Raw genomic sequence first — 20,731 nt, 5'->3', positions numbered from 1 at the left:
TAAAATTTTGATTGGGTGACTTCAGGAAAAAATGAGCGTGGGAGGGGGCCAAGTTGCTCTCGAATTTTTTTGTCACTGAAAAAGGGCACAAGAACTTTTAATGTCCTTTCAAATGAGCCCTCTTACGATATTCTCGGACTACTGGATCGATACGGAAAAGAAAATAAACAAATAAACACGCATCCGTGATCTTTCTTCTGGTAAAAAATACAAAATTCCACTTTTTTGCAGATAGGAGCTTGAAACATCTACAGTAGGATTTTTTGTTACGCTGAATCTGATGGTTTGATTTTCATTAAGGTTCTATCACTTTTAGAGGATGTTTCCCCCCTTTTTCGAAAATAAGGCAAATTTTTTCAGGCTCGTAACTTTGGATGGACAGGACTAAACTTGATGAAACTTAAAATATTTGAAATCAGAATGAAAATCTAATTCTTATGGTGTATCTACTGGTATCAAAATTCCGTTTTTTAGAGTTTCGGTTAATATTGAGCGGGGTCGCTCCTTACTTACAGTTCGTTACCACGAACTGTTTGAAAGTTTTTTTTGTACTTTCATCAGAGCTATTTATGCTAATTAACGGCCTTTGTGATTAAGGGTCCATTCTTAAAGAAATGGACAAAAACTTGAACTTTAGCGTAAAGAGCGAGGTATTGACTAGGGGGTGAACACCCTAATATACGTAATAAAATATACGAGTATAGAAGTTCGTTACGTAAGTTAATTCGTAAATTACGTCGGAACAAAATTTTGAGAAAGCCATTTAGCCCAAAAAAAGTAAAATTATCATATGAATTTAATTTTAATTAATCATGTACGGTGAGCCAAAATCAAAGGTGCATTAATTCAAAAACGTTCTGAAATTAAATAAAAAAAAACGAGTTTTATTTAACTGAAAGTTAGGAGCGCCATTAAAACTTAAAACGAACAGAAATTATTCCGTATATGAAAGGGGCTGTGCCCTCCTCAACGCCTCGCTCTTTACGCTAAAGTTTGACTCTTTCTCACAACTTTACTTCTTAAAACAATAAAAAATGTTTGCGTAAAGAGCGAGGCGTTAAGGAGATACAGCCCCTTTTTTATACGGAATAGTTTCTGTTCGTTTTAAATTTTAATGTCGCTCCTTACTTTCAGTTAAAAAAAACTAGTTTTTTTTTAATTCCTTAAGAAAAGACAGTTTTCTTAAATCGCTGGCATTACGAGCGGGGCATCAACGTCGTGACCGGTGATTTTTTTTAGCCCCTTTTGGGAGAATGTTCATATAAAAAAAAAAAAAAATTTCAGAGGTTCTGAGAAATATCATTAAGACAGATTAGTGGCAATCCTGCTTGCTAGTCGGCATATAATAGTATGACCTTTTTTTAATGGTAAATATCATTACTTACGGTAGTTGCTCTTGATTGCCAAAAGTTTGAAAGCAGATTAGTATTCAGCTCAGCACCAGTATGCTTATCAGTATCAGGGAATCAGCATAAACCAATTGATTGAGCAACTAACTGTACATAATAGAAAACCGCATTAAATAGGGCTTAAAGGACACGGCATTAACTGATCGCCAAGGATTTTAATGATATTGCGGATCTTAGGACAGCGAAATTTTAGATAACTAGCACAATAGGGTAAAAATTAGGTTGATATGTCATGTATAAAAATTATGAATTGTAATGCCTGAGCCAGGTCATATTCACATTTGTCAATAAAAAGGACAAGGTTTGTGGCAAGATAAAAAGACCGAGGACTTCCAACGTTCCTGGCCCCCTTAACCTCTGAATAATAAAAATTTAAAGTCGACATCCCTTTACTTCCTCCTCCAAGCCTTTTAAAGTTTCAAATCGATTCTCCAAGTGATTCCTGAAAAATGTCCCAAACTAAAACCAAAATTTGAGTTCCGCTTGGCTCTAAATGCCCGCTGAAAACCTCAATTTGGTCCCCCTAGCTGTATTTGAGATATTCAAAAAGGGGATTGTGATAGGCTGGGTGCATATGGTGACTTTTGATTCACAACATTACTTCACCGGAAACAGATTCTAATCCAACAATGGCCTCTAGTGCCAAGACGTGTAGCCGAATTGGAGTTAAAATTTGAGGTCCACTTGTTCTCCATCCCCCCCCCCAATACTGTCTAAAAATTTCAATTTGAGCCCCGTAGTGGTTACAAGATGTTTCAAATACGCTGTTTTGATAGACTAGCAATACAGAGGGTCTCTTAACTTACCTCACTATGCTACCTAATCCTGAATGGATTCCGGGGAATTTATCGGAACTTGTAGAAACAAGTAGAAACTTTTAGTGTAGGAATCTCTTAGGGGAATCAAATTTGTTTTTACCCCCTTACCTTCCCCCTTAGTATAAAGCTTGCAGTCTCCTTACTAATTCTTTCTTCCCCTAGCACGACCTTTAAGTTTTAACTTGATCTTCCAAGTTGTTCCCAAAATACTGTGGATATACTATTTTTACCTAGATTTACTATCTCTCCTTGGAAATAAATCTGTCCCATCTTCCCATGTAAACATATGAAGTTCGCTTGGCTGCTTCAGCACTATACAAGTTTCAAATTAACCCCGAAGATACTGTTTGTTTTCTGCATTCGAAACCACCTCACGGATCAAAGAAAAAAAAAATCTTGCTTATCTGAGTAGTGTTCCAACAGATTCTGCGGCCAGAAGCAATTGTGCTCTAATTCCACCCCCTAGCTACGCCATTCCGAAACAAGGGGGCTTAACGGATGCTATGCCCTTTAGTGGCCTCACTGCAGTTAGGGCCAAAACTGAGTTGATATTTATTAGGATTGTTGGATAGACATCTAAAATATTCTGTCATGGTTGCAGCCATAGCTGCAACTTAGTAAAGAACAAACCACGGCTCATACTATTCAAAAGTTTAAAAATCCATTATAAAAACTGTATGCTTTGAAACAAAATGCCATTTATGACTCACCCAAGAATGGTGAGTATTATTTCGATTAATCTTGATAGTAAAATGTTATTTTGAAAAACGAATTTATCGGAATTTTAAAAAAGAGCCAGAAAAGCCATGAAAATCGCAACGGAGCAAAACCAAAAGTACGCCGTTGAAATTGCCATTATCGAAAACCCTGCAAAGGAAGCTTACAGCCCCCCCAACATGAAAATCAAGGACAATCACTTTTTTTGCATGGCTAGAACTGATGTGTCCTCTTTTATTTCTGTTTTTTTTTATTCGTCACTAGCAGGGCACTGGAACATCATTGACAGCAGTTTAAGGGCTTATTCAAATGCTGACTTTTGTATCTAATCACTTTTGATACATTTCACTTTATAAAGGCATAACAATGTGCCACATGGCTCCCGAAAAGTGCAATTTGGGTGGTTCCCAATTTTTCAATGAAAATATGAAAAAGAGCATTTTCCAATGACAAGACTCCAAAAAATTAATTTTTTGAAACCAAACGCTGAAGTTTCAAAAAGCTTTGTATTCTAATTAAACGGACTTTGTGTTTCAGGAGTCGTCATTTCTGAATGGGAAAAATGTCAAACTGTAGCGTAATGACAGAAGTATTAAGGAGGGGAAGCCCCCTAATATATGGAGTAATTTCTGTTCGTAATTAATTTAATTTCTGATCATCGGAGTAATTAATTTAATTTCTGATCATTTTTCAAATAATACTAGGAAATCAGCCTTCGCCTTCCATGGAAAATTCCCTCCGCAAAAATTCCCTTATGGAAAGTTCTTATCACTTAAAATGCCGTCCCCCATGGAAAATTTTTCTCGAGCAATTCCATTGTCGTTTAAAATTATCCCCGAAAATCTCCTGCGGACAATTCCACCCGTAAAATTGTCCTTAGCCTTACTTTCATTTGAAAAAAGACTTGGTTCTTTTTATTTAATTTCTTATTGTTATTCAAATCATTCCGGGAATCCCCCTCTTTGGAAAAGTTTCCAGGAAATTTACGGGAAACACCTCCAATGAAAAGTCTTTCTGGAAAATTCCTGCATGGAGAATTTCTCCAGCGGGAAATTCTTCCATGGAAAATTTCTCCAGTAGAAAATCCGTCCGAGGAAAATTTTCCAGACAATCCAAACCTTGCTGAAAATTTTGCCGCTGCAATTCCTCAGAATATTTTAACATGTAAAATTGAGCCAACAAAGTGAAAGTAAGACAAATAAAAATAATTTGGTACAAAAAAATTGGTTAATTCTCCCCGTGTTAAATATCTCCGTGAAAGTTCAAACCCGGAAACGTCTCTCCCGACGACAAATTATCTCCGTGGAAAATCCCCTCGGAGAAAGTCCCCCTACCAAAATAATGTCTGTATACATCGCAATAACAAATACTATGTGTAAACAACGGGCACATTTCATAATTTACAGCCCCTTCCCCAGGGGCTGTGGGGGGGGGGGGCAAGCAATTCCCAGAGGCAGAGTTGGTGGATCTTTTAACTATGCTGAACAAGATGGCTATTTCACAATTTGGATCAGATGAATTTGGGAAAAAAGAGGCGTGATGGGGGAGGATAGTTGCCCTCCGATCATTTGGTCACTTAAAAAGGGCACTAGAGCTTTTAGTTTCCTTTCGAATAAGCCTTCTCCCGATCTTTTAAGACCATTAGCTTCATATCTTTCGCGTCCGTCATCTTTCTTCTGGCAAAAATACAAAATTCTATATTTTTGCAGATGGGAGCTTAAAACCTGTATAGCAGGGTTGTCTGACACGTTGAATTTGCTGGTGCGATTTACATGAAGAGTGCTTGACTTTTTGGGGATGTTTTCTCCCCATTTTTGAAAATCAAGCAAATTTCCTCAGGCTCGTAGCTTTTTATGGGTGACATTAAATTTTTTCAGCTCTATATATCTGGAATCAGCATAAAAAGTTAATTCTTTTGATGTATCTATTATTGCCAAAAACAGTTTTTAGAGTTTCAGTTACTATTGTGCCGAGTCGCTTTTTACTTACAGTTCGTTACCACGTTTGATTATAGATATTTTTTCTATTCAAACAGTGGTGAGACAACGTTTGTTATATATTTGGTCAGTGGTGCCATAATTTTCAAAATAAGATAAATACAGAAAATGTACATTTTAAATCGAAATTTTATCAAAAGTTGCTTAATTACAGATTAAAATGAAAATATGAGAGGGTTGACTTATTCTTGTTTCTACGTGAATTTGATCCTTACAGGACAAATTAAACATTTGTGGAGAAATTCTTTTCTTTAAATTGAATTTTTTTAAACTTTGAGTCTTGTGATGATACCTACCCTTTGAGCCCCCTGAGAACAATACCAAGTGAGACGGATGAACATAAATAAAATATTGAGCTTACCTCTTCTAAGGGAGTAAAACACCCAATCGTTTATTTCTGGATCAAAACGTAATGCCGGCCAATCTGAATCATCGTAAACTGATACCTTTAAATATAAACTCAGTTTAAAGACTGCTAGTTGATTGATACTACGGAAATTTTGAGCTAAAACAAGTGTTTTGTAACAAGTTCATTACCTCTTTGGTTTCTTTGATTTTTCAAATTTTTCAAGAATTATCCCTGCATTCAATAAGGTTATTGCCATTGATTTTTGCAATTTTTGGCGTTCATTAGCCAATTCCAATTGTTGAATTACGTTCAAAAGCACTTGAACGAATTACAATTTTGGTTATTTCCAAAGGTTCTATGGGTTTGCAAGATTTGTGTTTTATTTGTAAGAAATTAATATGGGTATTCAAACCACGTTCAATAGAACACAATAATTACGCTTATTCAGTTAGTAATTCCAGTTAATTGCAATCAATTGCTGTAAGCTCTGTTGAACGTGGGGTCGATAAACAGTCTTAAAGCATATCAGACACAAGTTTTACAGCAGCTCTTCTGCTTATGGATGCATCACTTTGCCATTGGTATATTCCTATAAATATGACCATAGAAAAAAAAAGAAAATCTATAGAGCTTTCAAAAGCAATGTTGTCACAAATTGAACATTCATTCCCTTGCATGATAAATAATTAAACAAAATGAAATACTCAAAAGTGGGTAAAATTTATATGGGTAAGGCAGAAAATGTTTACTGTCTTTACTATTTACTGCTATAAAGTTTACTGTTAGTATTTTTATTAGTTTTCAATGTTTTAACTTCATTTTAGTTATAATAGAAAGGTGATTTGGTCTAAGGAATTATTTACGGAAAATAGGAAAAATTTTCTACATATACAGTCATAACTTTAAAATGATAGGGGAATAAGTCTTCTTTATTGCAAAAGTATATTTTGTGAATGTGATCACGAATTTTGGAATGTTTTAGAAAATTTTTATCTATAATTCTTTAAAAGGAGGAGGCCTTGGGTTAATCTGTGTTGGAACCCTTGTATTGCCCATTACTACTTTCAGGCATCGTTAAAAATTATATTTAGTGTATCTAATACTTTATGTGGAATTCGCCAGGCATTGTGGACACCTTGCGGTAGATCTTAATTCCACCTGTGTCTCCAGAGGCTCAGAGAATCAAACAGTTCGTGGTAACGAACTCTAGGTAAGGAGCGACGCGACTCAATAGTAACCGAAACCTTAAAAAACAGGGTTTTGATAACAATAGATACATCAAAGATTTGAATTTTTATGCTGATTGAAAATATATAAAGTTCATTAAGTTTAAAGTGAACCATCAAAAGTGACGAGCCTGAGAAAATTTGCCCAATTTTCGAATAAGGGGGAATCATAACCTCAAAACGTCGCTGTGATCTTAATGAGAATCACACCATCAGATTTAGCTTATCAGAGAACACTACTGTAGAGGCTTACAAAATGTATATACAAAAATGTAGAATTCTACATTTTTTTGTCAGAAGAAGGATCACGTATGCGTGTTTATTCACTTATTTCCCTAAGGTTATAGGACAAACCAGTAACCTTAGAAGATCGGGAGGGTTCTCAACTGGTCGAAAATAAAGCTCTAGTACCCTTTTTAAATGACCAAAAGATCTGAGGGTATCCAACTTTCATGACCCTTTTCCCCACTGTCTTTCCATCAAAATTTCGAGATAGCCATTTTGTTCAGTAAAGTTGAAAGGTCCGATAACTATATCTTTCGGGATAATATGACCCCCCAGCCTCGAGGGTAACGTCTATAATTTACGAAATCTACCCATTGTTTACGTATAATATTTGTCATTACGAAGCATACAATTTTTTTTGGGGGGGGGATGGAGGGGAGGTTTTCTGCTAAAAAGGATTTTGGGGGTTAGCTTTCCAGAAAAATCTTTACAGTGGGGACGGGGGTATTTGCGACAATTTCCTTACAAAGTTCTTTTTATTTGTCTTACTTCGTCTTTGCCGACTGAATCAAACAGTTCGTGGTAATGAACTTTTAAGGAGCGACGCGGCTCAATAGTAACCAAAACTCTAAAAAATGGAATTTTGATACCAATAGGTGTATAAGAAGAATTGGCTTATTATTTTGATTCCAAATATATAAGTTTCATTAAGTTTAGTATTACCCATCAAAGGCTACGAGCCCAAGAAAATTGGCCGGAACTTCAAAAAGGGAGGTAATATCACCCAAAAGTCATAGAATCTTCATAAAAAAATTATACCATCAGATTCAGCGTATCAGAGAGCCCTGCTGTAAAGGTTTCAAGCTCCTATGTACAAAAATGTGTATTTTTTTATTTTTCTTACCAGAAGAAAGATCAACGATGCGTGTTTATTTTATTATTATTATTGTTTCCATAAGTGATCCTATCGACCGAGTGGTCCTAGAATATCGATAGAAAGTCATTCGAACAGAGAATAAAAGCTTTAGTGCCCTTTTTAAGTGACCAGCATATGGATTGGAGGGCAACTAGGTCCTCTCCCCCACCCCCTTTTCCCTAAAATCGTAAGATCAAAATTTTGAGTTAGCCATTTTTTTTATCATAGTTGAAAGGCCCAATAGCTATGCCTTTGGATATAACACAACCCCCACCCCCACAACCCCAGGGGAAAGGTCTTTAATTTATAAAACTTGCCCATTGCTTACACATAGTATTTGTTATTGGGAAGCAGGCATACATTTTAGGGTGGGGGGCGAGTTTTCTGATGGGGCCTTTTCCATGAGGAGATTATCCATGAGGAGAGAAGTTTCCAGGGGTTGAACTTGTCAGGGGAATTATACACAGGGAGAATTTGCCAGAAACCCTATATAAAATTCATTTTATATATCTTACTTTCTCTTTGCCGACTCAATTTTACGCGTCGAGACTTTAAGTGTAATTGTACTGGGTGAATTTGCACCGGGATTCAATTTTCTAAAGGATATTTCGGTGGGGAGGAGAATTTTTCCGTGGAGATGGAGGTAGATATCCTGGTGCTATTTAAAAAAGATCAGAAATTTAAAAAAAGAAGTTTTTTTTCAACTGAAAGTAAGGAGGTAAGTCAACCTGGGGGCTTCCCATAGTCAAACTCTGCGACTTGATTCCTGTTGCTCTCAATACTGCCAATGTAGTAGGCTACTGTATTTGGGATCTACGTTAATCTATTCCCTAAAAAAACTTAAGCATCTTTATTGGTAGGCTCTCATGAAGTACTTCACAAGTGGCCGTCCTATCTTTTCACGGATTAATCAAAAAAACTTTTTGCACAAAATAAGTTAAAAAAAAATTAAAGAACTCCATTAAACCAAAATTGAACAAAAATAGAATCAACTAATTTACCATACAACTACCACAAAACAGTATCAATAAATAAGTGAAACCCAAAACAAACAGAAATTAAAATAAGTCAAAGTCAAAACGAGCAGAAATTATTCTAAGTAGGGTTCTAAGCCCTATGCTTTCTATAAGCCAGAATATAATTTGTACTCTACTGAAAAAAATTCAAATGAATATACTGAAAAAAATGTGCATTGTCAGTTTAATATACATATGCTAATATTTATTTCTTAGAATCCTAATTAATTTTTGATTTCTTAAAGTTATAAAAGTAAAAAGATTTAAAAGAATTTTTTCAGTCAAGTACAAACTATATTCTGGCTTTTAGAAAGCACAGGGTTTAGAACCCTACTCAGATTAAGAAGGGAAGTTTGAGTATCTCTACTCCTTCTGTAAACTATTCTAAGGCGTAGGAAATTGCACAAAGATAAGTCTACATCTGTTATTATCATAGAAACCAATCTTTCTGTAATTTTGGTTTGAATTTGATTTTATTTTAATATGTAATGTATAATAATTAAATATATTATTGATTAAACAAATTGATCCCGTTCCCAGGAATCCTTGCGGTTTAAAATTTACTGTATTTTGTTTCATTTCGGAGGCAATTTAATTGCTCTTTTTATTCGAGAGTTTTCTCCTAAAAGTACTTATAAATAAACTTATTTGTACGAAAAAAAATCCTGAAATATATTCCCTGTCACCCAACCACCACAGATATTTGGCGTTTGTCCCCCCTGGAAAATTTTCTGCCGGCGCCCTTGAAGCCATCCACAGCCCCTTTCAACTTGGAAACTGACCATGAAAATCACGATGCCTTCTGAAGTATTTTGTTATTTCTTATAGAGTCTTAATAAAGAAGGCTCAGTAAATTATTAAATTGTACTTTACTTTTATAAAAGGCAATGTCTGTCTCAACTCGCGAAATTTCCGCCATGACGTCTTGATACTTTCCCTCCAATAATTCAGGGTCGTTCAGCGGTAGGATCAGAAACAGTGGCCAGGGGGGAGATGTCAGTTGTATCCCTAAAAAGTACATTTTGTCCCCTCCTAATTTTTTTTAGAACTAATGCCTCTAAGTGGCGGTACGAAAAGGATTCCATTGCGGAATTGATTTTAGAGCTGAATCATCATTGATGATTCAGCAATTGAAAAATTGCTGAATGATTGCAGCAAAAATTGCAGCAAATGATTCAGCTTGAAAAATCATCATTGATGTCTGTACAGGTTGTCTGATAGCACGTGGTTCATATAACTGAAAAATGCATTGCTCAATTGTATTACATTTACTGTCTGTATTATGACAGACATATACTTAAAAAGAAAAAAAATACAGAAAACCACAAACATGTAAAATATTTTAATTTTTTTTTATTATATATTGACAATCTTTCTGAACCCTGACTCCTGTAAAAATAAGGTCTTAGTTAAAGCCCATTATGGCGGTTTTTTCTGTCTTTTTTATAGCAAATTTATAGTGCATTAATGCTAGTTTATATTGTATGTTCCTTCGTTAGAAAGCTATCTGAAGTGGGGGGGGGGGTAAAAAGCGGACAGATATGTCATCTCAAAACCACTTTTATGTATTTTCTCTCTCCTTGAAGTTCATTACCAACTCAGCATCCGAGCTTGCGTTGTTTTACCTGAACAAGCTTTTTGTAAAAGTTGATAATTAGGTTCCATTGACATATGCTCTGAGGATTGTTGGCTAAGATAAAGGTAAAGTGGCACGTACTCTTTTGATGAGAAATAATACTTTAGTTTTCTCTTTTCACGGCAATCATGATTGATAGTAGGTAGGATTCAAAAATGATAATTTACCTTATTTTTCTGACGTCTTTTTGTTCAAACAGCCCTAATTGATGGTTGTGATGAAAAAAGAATGCCCGTCAAAAAATCTTTGCTTTGGACTCTGAAACTCAAGCGTTGTTTAGAACTAAATTTAATGTGTACAGGGCGTGCTTTAGAATATTTAGAATATTTTCTTATGCATGTTTCTTTTCTGAAACATATTCAATACCAAACAGGTGTTTGGATTTTCCAATTGTTTTGGAAATTCTATTTTGATACGCTATTAAATATATAAAAATTATTTTTTCAACTGAAAATAATGAGCCACATTAAAGCCAAAAACGAAAAGAAATTATTCCCTATATTAGGGGGCTGCCCCTTCCTCAGCCCTCGCTCTTTATGTTAAAGGTCTTTTAAAAATACTTCTCATTCAAATTCAACGGCCCTTGTGTTTCAGGAGTTGTTCTTAAAGAATTGGGACAGACAGTCAAACTTTAGCGTAAACAGCGAGGAATGGGAAACGGGCAGCTTCCCTCTTATACAGTATAATAGTAGAGAGGGGGGTCCGACTCGTGACAGTACATAATTTATGCATGTTTTTATAGTTTTTGTCACTGAGAATGAAAAAACAGAATTTTTCTCACTTGAAAAACATGATTTTTCTCACCTTGATGGATGTTTTTTGGACGGTTATGAGTGTTGGTCAATTTATTTGATGTTTTTCATGGATGTCAACATCAATTTATGTCTATTTTATGGTTTTTGTCAGTGAGAATGAAAAAAAACAGCGACGAGTACAGCAATTTATGGATGTTTTGTGGTTTTTGTCAGTGAGAATGGAAAAACAGGATTTTTCTCACTTTGATGGATGTTTCAAGGTCGATTTATTAGTTGTTGTTTGTCCAGGTGTAAAGACAATGGGGTGATTTACATAATCGAGGGGAATTATTGATTCACGAAAGGGGAATTAAGAAACAAACATGGCTTCTTTGATCTTTAGGCTAACCTAACCTGAGAAATTGATTTACATAATTGGCGGGGAATTATTGATTCATGAAAGGAGAGTTAAGAAACAAACAGGACTTCTTTGTTGTTTAGACTAACCTAACCTGAGAAGTCTGTTTACACAATCGGCGGGGAATTATTGATTCATGAAAGGGGAATTAAGAAACATTATGGCTTCTTTGATCTTTAGGTTAACTTAACCTGAGAAATTGATTTACATAATCGGTAGGGACTTATTGATTCACGAAAGGGGAATTAAGAAACATTATGGCTTCTTTAATCTTTAGGCCTGGGGATTTATTTGTTGTTGTTGTTTTGGTCAAATGCATGCTCGGGGCGAATGTCAAGGTGTCCAGGAATAGGAAACCGGAAGTACATGCATCCTTCTCAGCCAATCAGTGACTCGGATACATCCCCCTTCTCAGCCAATCAGAGGCTTGCTTACATATGGTTTCCTCCACCTTGAATTTATCCGTCGGCAGGGACGATCAGTTTCGTTTTAGCAGTAAGAGAGTTGACATCGGAAACCAAAAATGTTCTATGCATGTCCACTATGCATGTACACTCTTGGCAGTTGGACTCAATGTGAAAATTGTACAATTATTGATGACTATAATGAAAAGAGCAAATTATGTAATCCTTGTAAATTACATAGAGGCTATGCAGTACAAATTAGAGGATATGATTCATGTCTTGAAGGGATTTGTGACGCTCACCCTAGAGGAAATCTATGCTACAATTATCACTATGATAATTGTGAACAATGGGAGAATACTTAACCAGGTATGATTGGAAAGAATCCCAAACGGGATTTTAGTTTATTGCTACGAGATTGGTGTCGTCGTGGATTTAAATTATTCTGGGAGGAGGAGCCGGGTCAGCAATTCAGCTGTTGCAACAGCAAAAGAATATGGTTTCTACGTCATCGTTGTGACGACACTGTATAGTATGACTATAAAACAAGTGATTATTATTTGGCTGTTACCGAATGGGATTCACCATTTGAAAACACTGTATGCGATATTGCTACAAATAGACGGATTGAAACTTGCGAATTTCATAATATGAATACAAATAGTATCATTGACTATACAAAGAGATATGACAAGAGTGAAGTTACATTGTAATGTAGAAAATGTGACCCTGACTTTGCAGCCAATCAAGATCAATATACAGTGAATCCAAATGATTTACCAGCATTAGTGGTTCACGACAGTTGACTATACACCGATGAAGAAATCTAAATTGAAGATTTAAAGACATTGTTGTATATATATGCATTTTATTAATAAACAAATTCACAAACATTCTTTAAGCACTTTACTCTTAGGGCACTTTTCTCACTTTGATGTATTTTCATGGTTTCGATGAAATTGATTTACATAATCGAGGGGAATTATTGCTTCACAAAAGGGGAGAGAACATTTGATAACTTGATTTACATAATCGTTAGGGGAATTATTGATTTACAAAAAGGGGAATAAAGAAACAAGTATGGCTTCTTTCATCTTAGGTCTGAGGGATAAACACTCTTTAGGTTAGAGAGAAAAATTAATATTCTATTTTTCAATAAGGCTTCTTTGATCTTTAGTGTCAGGAATTAGAAATGACATCATTTGTTATCTTGGAATTATGCGGGAGTCTAAAGAGATAGAAATTCTATTTTTAAATATGGCTTCACTGATCTATAAGTCGGAGAGATAAATTGATATTCTAACGAAACCTTAATAGTGTAGCTAGGAACATTTATGAGATGACGAGATTAACGCGGGAAAAGGGTTTCTTAGTAATTTGAAATGTGACAGCGCAGGGATGCCAAAAACAAAAGGAACACACTGAAATTATGTTTAGGGGTTACTTGAGCGAAACCGTTTTAGACATTTTAGGGAATTATTTCGGCGAAACAGGTAGAGACATTTTAAAAGATGATTTAGAAGATGTTTTAGAAGAGGTTTTGAGTTTGGTCGTTATAATACACAATTTCCATTTGAACAGTGTCGTGAGGTCCCATACCCCAAGCCCAAAGGGCTCAGATCCCCCTATCCCCAACCCCAAAGGGCTCCGATCCCCCTACCCCAACCCCGAAGGAAGCCACCGGGCACCAAAGGTCCCCCTGACCCCCCCCCCCCGAGCCCTTGAGTCCCCAAAGAGCCCCCAGGCCCCCCCCCCCCAACTTTTTACCCCCCTCCCATTTTTTAATACTTTTTAATTTGCGAATTTTGAGACAAAAGGACCCCATCCCCCCACCATTTGGCTCCCCCTCCCCCCATTAGTGGTTTGACGTGGTTTACCATGTCACAGTTACATTCACTTGATTTTTAAAAGCTCATTTTGGATATCTTTCGTTGAAATTCAAGAGTTTGAATATTTCACTAGAGTTTTGTCATGGTTTACCATGTCACAGTTACATTCTCTTAATTTTTCAAAGTTCATTTTGGATTTCTTTCGTTGAAATGCAAGAGTTGGAATATTTCAGTAGTGTTTTGTTGTGCTTTATATTGTCACAGTTACATTCTCTTGATTCTTCAAAGTTCATTTTGGTTTTCTTTCGTTGAAATGCAAGAGCTGGAATATTTCAGTAGTGTTTTGTTGTGGTTTACCTTGTCACACTTACATTGTCTTATTTTTTCAAAGTTCATTTTGGATTTCTTTCATTGAAATGCAGTAGTTGAATTGGTTCATAACCGTCGGTTTATGGTTCACCGTGTGAGACTTAAACTCTCGAGATTTTTCAAAGTTCATTTTGAATTTATCTCGTTGAAATGTAGTAATTAAGAGAATTCAGTAGAATTCTGTCGTGCTCTACAAATTCATACTTACATTGTCCCGATTTTTCAAAGTTCATTTTGAATTTCTTTCGTTGAAATGCAAGAGTTGGAATATTTCAGTAGTGTTTTGTCGTGGTTTACCTTGTCAGAGTTACGTTCTCTTGATTTTTCAAAGTTCATTTCGAATTTCTTTAATTGAAATGCAAGAGTAGGAATATTTCAGTAGTGTTCTGTCGTGGTTTACCTTGTCAGAGTTACGTCACAGTTTCACATGTTCACATGTCACAGTTACATTCTCTTGATTTTTCAAAGTTTATTTTGAATTCCTTTCGTTGAAATGAAAGAGTTGGAATATTTCAGTAGTGTTCTGTCGTGGTTTACCTTGTCAGAGTTACATCCTCTTGATTTTTCAAAGTTAATTTTGATTTTCATTATTTGAAATGAAGAAGTTGGAATATTTCATTAGTGTTTTGTTGTGGTTTACCTTGTCACAGTTACATTCTCTTAATTTTTCAAAGTTTATTTTTAATTTCTTTCGTTGAAATGCAAGAGCTGGAATATTTCAGTAGTGTTTTGTCATTGTTTACCTTGTCACAGTTACATTCTCTTGATTTTTCAAAGTTCATTTCGAATTTCTTTCATTGAAATGCAAGAGTTGGAATATTTCAGTAGTGTTTTGTCGTGGTTTACCATTTCAAAGTTACATTCTCTTGATTTTTCAAAGTTCATTTTGGATTTCATTCGTTGAAATGCTAAATATGGAATTTTTCAGAAGTCTTTTGTCATTGTTTACCTTGTCAGAGTTATATTTTCTTAATTTTCCAAAGTTAATTTTGGATTTCTTTCGGTGAAATGTACGAGATGGATTACTTCAGTATTGTGTTGTCGCTGATTAACTTGTAAAAGCTAAACTCTCTTGATTTTCCATAATTAATTTTGGATTAAATTCGTTGAAATGCAAGAGTTGGAATATTTCAATAGTGTTTTGACGTGGTTTACCTTGTCACAATTAAATTCTCTTAATTTTTTAAAGTTTATTTTGGATTTCTTTCGATGAAATGCAAGAGTTGGATTATTTCATTAGTGTTTGTCATGGTTTACCTTGTCATACTTACATTCTCTCGATTTTTCAAAGTTCATTTCGGATTTCTTTAATTGAAATGCAAGAGTTTTAATATTTCAGTAGTGTTTTGTTGTGCCTTACCTTGTCACAGTTACATTCTCTTGATTTTTCAAAGTTCATTATGGATTTCTCTCGTTGAAATATGTTTTGTTATGCTTTACCTTATCACAGTTACATTTTCATGATTTTTCAAAGTTCATTGGGATTTCTTTCGTTGAAATGCAAGAGTTGGACTATTTCAGTAGTGTTTTGTTGTGGTTTACCTTGTCACAGTTAGATTCTCTTAATTTTTTAAAGTTAATTTTGGTATTTCTTTCATTGAAATGCAAGAGTTGGAATATTTCAGTAGTGTTTTGTCATGGTTTACCATGTCACAGTTACATTCTCTTGATTTTTCAATGTTCATGAAGGATTTCTTTCGTTTAAATGTGTTTTGCTATGCTTTACCTTGACACAGTTACATTTTCTTGATTTTTCAATGTTCATTGGGATTTCTTTCGTTGCAATGCAAGAGTTGGATTATTTCAGTAGTGTTTTGTTGTGGTTTACCTTGTCACAGTTACATTATCTTGATTTTTCAAAGTTTATTACGGATTTTTTTCATTGAAATGCAAGAGTTGGATTATTCCAGTAGTGTTATGTTGTGGTTTACCTAGTTACAGTTAGATTCTCTTAATTTTTCGAAGTTCATTTTAAATTTCTTTCATTGAAATGCAAGAGTTGGATTATTTCAATAGTGTTTTGTCATGGTTTACCATGTCACAGTTACATTCTCTTGATTTTTCAAAGTTCATGATGGATTTCTTTCGTTGAAATGTGTTTTGCTATGCTTTACCTTGACACAGTTACCATTTCTTGATTTTTCAATGTTCATTGGGATTTCTTTCGTTGAAATGCAAGAGTTGGAATATTTCAGTAGTGTTTTGTTGTGGTTTACCTTGTCACAGTTACATTCTCTTGATTTTTCAAAGTTCATTTTGGATTTCTTTCGTTGAAATGCAAGAGTTGGAATATTTCAGTAGTGTTTTGTCGTTGTTTACCTTGTCACAGTTGCATTCTCTTGATTTTTCAAAGTTCATTATGAATTTCTTTTTTATTGAAGTGTAAGAGTCAGATTAGGTTAGGTTTTTTGAAGAAGCGCAAAATGTTCAAGTTCTATTCTGAATTTTCTTAAAGAAAAGAAAAAAGCTATAGTCCAATTCTAACTATTACCAAAGAAAATAAAAAATATCCAACCTTTTAATAAACATTGGAAGCGTTTGACGTGCTAAATTATTCTAAAAGAATGGACATATAACGAAGTAATGTATAATATATTTTTAATGAAGTAACAACAGGTAGCATATTAACACAAAAATATGTTTCAGATATTATTATACATTATTAACATCGTTGAACAGCGTTGGACATTTTGAATCTGTTCCATAAAATAATTTATCATGTTCTCTTTTGATACTAGTGTTAGTCGCTTCTCTTAGTTCATAACCAGTAGAATAATCATTCATCCATTTTGTGTCATATACAATTTTTACAGGGGTGTCACTTACTGACTCAATCTGAATTTCTTCTTTAGTATTATTTGATTCATTGACTATATGATCTATAGTAGTAATAATGCTCACTTATGCTTCATTTTCCATAAATTTATCATTATAATCATTGATGATATTGTATGCCAATGCCCTTTTTATTATGCCAGCGATTTCACTGTCTATTCTCACACTGTGTTTACACAGGTAACAGTTCTGGCAGGTAGCCATGATATGATTTATTACACTAGTGCAGCAGTAGGCCTTTCTTTTCCTCTTTGTTTTCATTTGAATAGTAATACCAGAACGATGAGAATAGGATCTATCAATAGGTATCGTGTTACCAGAATCATGAGCGAGAAGATGACCATCTTCCTCAACTGTTATTTTTAAGTTGACATTCTCCTTTAGCACAATCATCGCTGGTGCTCTCACTCTTACATATCCACCTTGGATAAAGTTGAATGATTTTAATATTCCAAAGAAATTTAGCTTTTCACTATCATGACAACGCACATATACATTTCCAATAAGATCTCCATTAATGCTTGTCTCATAGTTCAAATAACGATCTATGTCGGCATTCAACACGACGATGATTTTATCGTGTGTACACACTTTCTCTGAATAATTCATTTTCACTTTTTTTCTAAGTATGATACAAGGTGTTTATCCAGCCAAAGTGTGAAAATTACTCATTTAATACCTACATTTAACTAGGTAGTGTCGATAACCAGCCATAGAGCATCACTGAGACAGCCGCATAGTATCTATGACCAACCATAGAGTACTTTGATAAGGTAAACCACAACAAAACACTACTGAAATAATCCAACTCTTGCATTTCAACGAAAGAAATTCAAAATAAACTTTGAAAAATTAAGAAAATGTAACCGTGACAAGGTAAAACCACAAATAACTATATAACACTATTGAAATAATCCAACTCTTGCATTTCAGTGAAAGAAATCCAAAATGAACTTTGAAAAATCAAGAGAATGTAACTGACAATGTAAACCACAACAAAACACTACTGAAATATTCCAACTCTTGCATTTCAATGAAAGAAATCCAAAATGAGCTTTGAAAAAACAAGATAGTGTAACTGTGACATGGTAAACCACGACAAAACACTACTGAAATAATCCAGCTCATGCATTTCAATGAAAGAAATTCAAAATGAACTTTTAAAAATCAAGAGAATGTAACTTTGACATGGTAAACCACGACAAAACACTACTGAAATATTCTAACTCTTGCATTTCACGAAAGAAATTCAAAATGAACTTTGAAAGATCAAGATAATGTAACTTTGATATGGGAAAGGATGGCATAATACTGCCGAAATTATCCAACTTTTGCATTTCAATGAAAGAAATCCAAATGAACTTTGAAAAAATAAAGAGAGTGTAACTGTGACAAGGTAAACCACAACAAAACACAACTGAAATAATCTAACTCTTGCATTTCAACGAAAGAAATTCAAAACGAACTTTGAAAAATTAAGAGAATGTAACTGTGACAAGGTAAACCATGACAAACACTATTGAAATAAACCAACTCTTGCATTTCGACGAAAGAAAACCAAAATGAACTTTGAAAAATTAAGAGAATGTAACTGTGACATGGTAAACCACAACAAAACACTACTGAAATATTCCAACTCTTGCATTTCAACGAAAGAAAACCAAAATGATCTTTGAAAAATCAAGAAAATTTAACTGTGACATGGTAAACCACGACAAAACACTACTGAAATATTCCAGACTCCCGCATAATTCCAAGATAACAAGTGATGTCATTTCTAATTCCTGACACTAAAGATCAACGAAGCCTTATTTAAAAATAGAATATTAATTTTTCTCTCTAACCTAAAGAGCGTTTATTCCTCAGACCTAAGATCAAAGAAGCCATACTTGTTTCTTTATTCCCTTTTTCGTAAATCAATAATTCCCCTAGCTATTATGTAAATCAAGTTCTCAAAAATTCTCTCCCCTTTCGTGAATCAATAATTCCCCTCGATTATGTAAATCAATTTCATTGAAATCATGAAAATACATCGAAGGGAGAAAAGTACCCTAAAAGTAAAGTGCTTAAAAAATGTTTGTGAATTTGTTTATTAATAAAATGCATATATATACAACAATGTCTTTAAATCTTCAATTTAGATTTCTTCATCGGTGTATAGGCAACTGTCGTGAACCACTAATGCTTGTAAATCATTTGGATTCACTGTATATTGATCTTGATTGACTGCAAAGTCAGGGTCACATTTTCTACAGTACAATGTATTTTCACTCTTGTCATATCTCTTTGTATAGTCAATGATACTATTTGTATTCATATTATGAAATTCACGAGTTTCAATCTGTCTATTTGAAGCAATATCGCATACAGTGTTTTCAAATGGTGAATCACATTCGGTAACTGCCAAATAAAAATTACTTGGTTTATAGTCATACTAGGCAGTGCTGTCACAACAATGACGTAAAAACAATATTCTTTTGATGTTCCAACAGCTGACTTGCTGACCCGGCTCCTACTCCCAGAATAATTTAAATCCACGACGATACCAATCTCGTAGCAATAAACTAAAATCACGTTTGGGATTCTTTCCAATCATAGCGGGGTAAGTATTCTCCCACTGATCACATTTATCATAGTGACAATTGGAGCACAGGTGTCCTCTAGAGTGAGAGTCACAAATCTCCTCAAGACATGAATTACATCTTTTAATTTGTACTGCATCGCCTCTATGTAATTTACAAGGATTACATAATTTGCACTTTTCACTATAGTCATCAATAATTGTACAATTCTCACATTGAGTCCAACTGCCAAGAGTGTACATGCACAGTGGACATGTAACGAACATTATTAGTTTCCAATGTCAACTTTGTCGCAGCTAAAACAAAACTGATCGTCCCTGCCGACGGATAAATTCAAGGTGGAGGAAACCATATGTAAGCAAGCCTCTGATTGGCTGAGAAGGGGGATGTATCCGAGTCGCTGTTTGGCTGAGAAGGATGCATGTACTTCCGGTTTCCTATTCCTGGACACCTTGACATTCGCCCCGAGCATGCATTTAACCAAAACAACAACAACAAATAAATCCCCCAGGCCTAAAGATTAAAGAAGCCATAATGTTTCTTAACTCCCCTTTCGTGAATCAATAATTCCCCGCCGATTATGTAAATCAATTTCTCAGGTTAGGTTAGCCTAAAGATCAAAGAAGCCATAATGTTTCTTAATTCCCCTTTCATGAATCAATAAGTCCCCGCCAATTATGTAAATCAATTTCTCAGGTAAGGTTATTCTAAAGATCAAAGAAGCCATGTTTGTTTCTTAATTCCCCTTTCATGAATCAATAATTCCCCGTCGATTATGTAAATAAACTTCTCAGGTTAGGTTAGCCTAAAGATCAAAGAAGCCATGTATGTTTATTAATTCCCCTTTCGTGAATCAATAATTCCCCTCGATTATGTAAATCACTCCATTTTCTTTACTTGTGGACAAACAACATCAAATAAATCGACCTTGAAACATCCATCAAAGGGAGAAAATTCCTGTTTTTTCATTCTCACTGACAAAAACCATAAAACATTCATAAATTGCTGTATTCGTCGCTGTTTATTACATTCTCACTGACAAAAACCATAAAACAGACATAAATTGATGTTGACATCTATGAAAAACATCAAATAAATTGACCAGCACTCATAACCGTCCAAAAAACATCCATCAAAGTGAGAAAAATCATTTTTTTTCAAGTGAGAAAAATTCTGTTTTTTTATTCTCAGTGACAAAAACCATAAAAACATGCATAAATTATGTACTGTCACGAGTCGGACCCCCCTCTC

General features: G+C 34.6%; 1 protein-coding gene across 1 annotated transcript in view; it reads right to left on the bottom strand.

The window, feature by feature from the left end:
• LOC148939940 (uncharacterized) overlaps positions 1-20,731 on the bottom strand; it is an 83,166-nt gene that overhangs the window by 45,370 nt on the left and 17,065 nt on the right. The window contains exon 2 of the mRNA XM_089105878.1: positions 5,303-5,387. Coding sequence (XP_088962004.1) covers positions 5,303-5,387 — 85 coding nt within the window. The remainder of the gene's footprint in view (positions 1-5,302; positions 5,388-20,731) is intronic.

The sequence above is a fragment of the Artemia sp. Qi Xiang Cuo genome, chromosome 20 (assembly GCF_049724085.1).
Source record: "Artemia sp. Qi Xiang Cuo chromosome 20, ASM4972408v1, whole genome shotgun sequence".
Classification (NCBI taxonomy): domain Eukaryota; kingdom Metazoa; phylum Arthropoda; class Branchiopoda; order Anostraca; family Artemiidae; genus Artemia; species Artemia sp. Qi Xiang Cuo.
The sequence above is the reverse complement of the archived record's forward strand: the minus strand, read 5'-3'. Positions and strand labels throughout refer to the sequence as shown.